Source organism: Mesitornis unicolor, unplaced genomic scaffold (assembly GCF_000695765.1).
Source record: "Mesitornis unicolor isolate BGI_N332 unplaced genomic scaffold, ASM69576v1 scaffold39133, whole genome shotgun sequence".
Classification (NCBI taxonomy): Eukaryota; Metazoa; Chordata; class Aves; order Mesitornithiformes; family Mesitornithidae; genus Mesitornis; species Mesitornis unicolor.
In genome coordinates, this window is record NW_010177373.1 from 297 (window position 1) to 3,925 (window position 3,629).

General features: G+C 53.9%; 2 protein-coding genes across 2 annotated transcripts in view; one reads left to right on the top strand and one right to left on the bottom strand.

Annotated features, from left to right (window-relative positions):
* Positions 1–134: 134 nt before the first annotated feature.
* On the top strand, positions 135–2,087 carry LOC104538749 (the record flags this gene model as incomplete). The annotated part of the gene is made up of 4 exons (XM_010182062.1): positions 135–631; positions 1,038–1,145; positions 1,328–1,461; positions 1,920–2,087. Coding segments are annotated over 4 exons (907 nt in total), but the record flags the coding sequence as incomplete, so codon positions are not given.
* A 1,082-nt stretch (positions 2,088–3,169) lies between these two features.
* Positions 3,170–3,629, bottom strand: part of LOC104538750 (cleavage and polyadenylation specificity factor subunit 4-like) — a 2,519-nt gene continuing 2,059 nt past the window's right edge. Inside the window, 2 exon segments of the mRNA XM_010182063.1 lie at positions 3,170–3,238; positions 3,558–3,623. Of these exon segments, the coding sequence (XP_010180365.1) occupies positions 3,170–3,238; positions 3,558–3,623 (135 nt within the window).

The window sequence follows — 3,629 nt, forward strand, 5'->3', positions numbered from 1 at the left end:
TCGCAGGGGCGAACAACCCCTCCAGAAACTGCAGACACAGAGACACGCGGCCCTGGAGCTGTGCAGATCACGTCTGTGAGCTCAAAGGCAACAAAAATACCCGTACTTCGAGATCCCCCTGACGCTGCCTGCAGAGGTAGCCCCGGTGACCTCGGTCAGCAGGAGGGAATAGACAAAACGGTGACAGAAGAGAAGCAGCTGTACCTAGAAGTCGGTGTGGAATACAAAGCCCCTCTTTCTGCTTTGCATACCAAGAAACTCCATCTGTCAGCCATAGAGGGTTTCAGAGGTCACGACGAGGGGACATCCAAAAATTACCTAACCAGCACACAAAAGCTTCAAGAGAGCAAGAAGCAGATGGCCACCATAGCTGAGCCCATCCTGAACGCGAGGAGGGACACGGAGCTGGCGCCGCCCCAGTTCTTCCTGCACACCTCCAAAAGCCAACCCATCTGTCTACCCCAGGCCTCTGGCAGGAGCACGCCGGCAGGAGCCACAGGCTTGGAGTGGTTTCCAGACTTATATCCTAATTATGATGGGCTGAGAATTATTCCAGGGAAGCCTTTCCGAGATGACAACGTGGGCATCGCAGTGAAGACACCGAAGGGCAATTTCTCAGAGGGCCAGCAAGGTAACGGGAGAAACTAAAGTCTCTGCTGCTGAGATTCACTGCGCTCTCGGGCTAAACTGTCTGATGGGAGTGGGAGAGGAGGGGTAGGAAGTACCAAGCTGCCGGGCTTGTGCAGAAAGCGATCTGAGGAGGTTAACTGTCCAACCCCCCAGCCAGCACAACCAGTGGTTTACCTTTCTGTTTAGGTTTGCACCAGTTTCTTGCACGTTTGGGCTGGTGGAGCCAACTCACTCTGTAGGAAGAGACAATTCCCTCTTCTTTCCAAGCAGTCAGTCCCAAGCCCAGGTCTGTTGCACTCACACCAGACACCAGCTCCGTGCTCACCCCCCAGCACAGGGACCAGCAGCACCACGCACGTTGCCCTTCGCTTTCCCCTCTTTGCCCACTCTGCCTTCTCCTCACGCAGGTCCCCTCTCAGAGAGGCGGCTGCTGGACGTGCGGCTGGGGGAGCTGCCCCTGTGGTTGGCCACCCGTGACATCTCTCCCCAGGGACTGCTTGGAGGAGTGCAGAAAGGTGAGGCTAAAACCCTGGCTTTTGGGGCAGAATCGTCCCCCCTTACCCGATTTGCTTGCTGCAGCCTGGTCCAAGCGGCCAGGAAAACAATAAATAAATAGACCCAACCATTTGGCTTTGGAAAGTTACACAGAAACCAGTGAACTGGGCATGATTTGACCCTTGCACTTCTGTTCTGACAGCCTGGAGCAGCTATTACGACAAATACATCAACGTGAAGAGGGGTGGAGGAGCGGGGATCTCCATGCTGCTGGCCGGGTACTGCCTCCTCAGCTACGGCTGGAGCTACCAGCACATCAGTAAGGTTTCCTTCCTGGTATCTGTCTCATGTCAGGAATTCTTGGGCAGGGGGTGGAAAGTTTATTTACCATTTCTGTTAATTCAGGCTCCGAAATAGTTTAAATACTTCGCAGTTAGAGCAGCATCCTGACCTGGCAGAAGAGTTGGGCTAATAACAGTGGTGATAAGAGTTGCTGATTCACAGCTGCTCCCTGCAGAGCACCAGGAGCCAGCGGCAGCACTTTTAAACCCTGCACAAAGCAGAGGGAGGAGACGTTCCCACACTGAACGCCCATTCCCTGGGTTTACTCACAACTGACAAGGGATTCAGTGGTGTTTGTGTGGTTTCCCCAGCGGGACTCAGCCCTGTGGCACAGAAACAGAGAGGGCTGCAGTCTCCTGCTCATCACAGCCAGGCAAAGCACACACACACACACGTAGCACTGTGCTAACACTGGTTTGATTTGGGTTTTTTTTCCCCCCAAATTTTTCTAGAGTGTCATCGCTGGCGTAAATACCACTGAGGAAGCTGGAGCAGTACCCAAGGAACAGTCACAGATACTGGACCAGGAGTCAGCAGAAGTGGCCAGGACCAGTGTTCCCACCAGGATCCAGACCAGCAGAGCCCCATTCACAGCCAGACACAGGCTCTTTAATCCCTGAGGGAGCTGCTTTTTGGTTACCCTCCTGCAAAGGGGTGACAGTGACAGCCTGCAGTCGGTGCTGAAGGAAGAAATACAGAGCTGCCCCTCAGGGCTCTGCTTCCAGTAGAGCTGCTGTAGTCTGCAGAACCCCAGATCTTGCTTTGGGACACCAGGCACAGGACAGCTCTGTGACCTGGGCTGTTCATATAGATTAGTCAAGATGTACATGGCATAGTCTGGGTGACTGACAGTAGGGTTTGTGATGGACTGTGGCAGTGTGGGCTTAGGCCACAATCACCATTCCCTTTAAGTTTACTTGTTCAAAACCCCTTTTTCCCCCTGTTACCTCCACACAAGCACGATGAGGTTTGCTACCAACCAACAGGATAAGGGTGATCCCTGCAGGCCCCCAGCCCCTCTTTGCTGTCAGGCTCTGAGGGAAGGACCTTTGGGAAGACATTAAAGCAGCAGCGCTCAGACCGCAGCGCCCTATTTCCAGAGGAAGAAAAAAAAAATCCATTGGATGAGCTGTTGTGCCCAAAGGGCAAACTCGTGTCTGCATCAGACAAACGAGGACAGTTAGGAGAGTGCTAGTTGTGACCTGCCATCACCAAACATGTCTGGGAAAGGGCTGGTCATGTTACAGGCATGAAGGGTGAAGGAAAATAAAACACTTAAGAAAAAAAAGTGAGCTGTTTATTGAAGTAGCTGTACTGTGTCAGAGGTGTTTCGCCCTCAAACTCCCTCTCACCAGCAATAAAAGCTTTTGTGATTTTTTTTCCTTTCCTGCTTGGTGCTGTGTGCTCTCAAACACGCTGCTCTTTGCCCCTCTTGCCAGGGCATCAGCACCCCCACACCTTCATCTGCCCCAGCCCCTCGCCCCTTCAGCCCTGTGAGGGGGACAGGGGCAGTGACCCCAGGAGCTGTGAAGGGTCCCTTTTTGTTGCCTTAGAGAGCTGTGATTTCTCCTCGTGGAAAATGCTGTGAGAACCAGTGCTGAGCAAACCCAACTGGCTTTTCTAGTCCAGCAGCTGCCCCCGTAGCCGTCTCCATCGCTCCATCCGGTGTCCTCCCGTCACAGTCCATACCAGAGTGCTCAGGTCACCTCCCCAGCAGGATTCCCAGCTGAGTCTTCCCACACATATTGGGGTAGTGACCTTTCTGTCCACACTGCAGGGACAGGGAGAGGGGCAGGCATTGGTTTTGGGCTGGATCAACCGAGTGCTACGTCACCACATGTTCATTTTCACATCATTTCCCAGCAATGGGGCTAACGGAGCCGTGCCTTGTTCCGGCACCACTCTCCCCCACATCCCAAAGCCTCCAAACTGCAAGAAAACCTCCAACCCAGAGGCACACGAGGGGCTCGCTGCTCTCCAGGGCTATTCCACTGGATGCCAAGTGTTTATTACCACTCGAAACCCAATTATTTCAACCCAATAACACCCTCCAAGGTGAGGCCATCACTCCCAGTCCCAAAGCCACTCACCTTGAAGCAGGTGCCCCGTTCCAGCAGGCTCTGCTGGCCCAGGGGGCAGCCACTGGTGTCCCACGGCTGCGC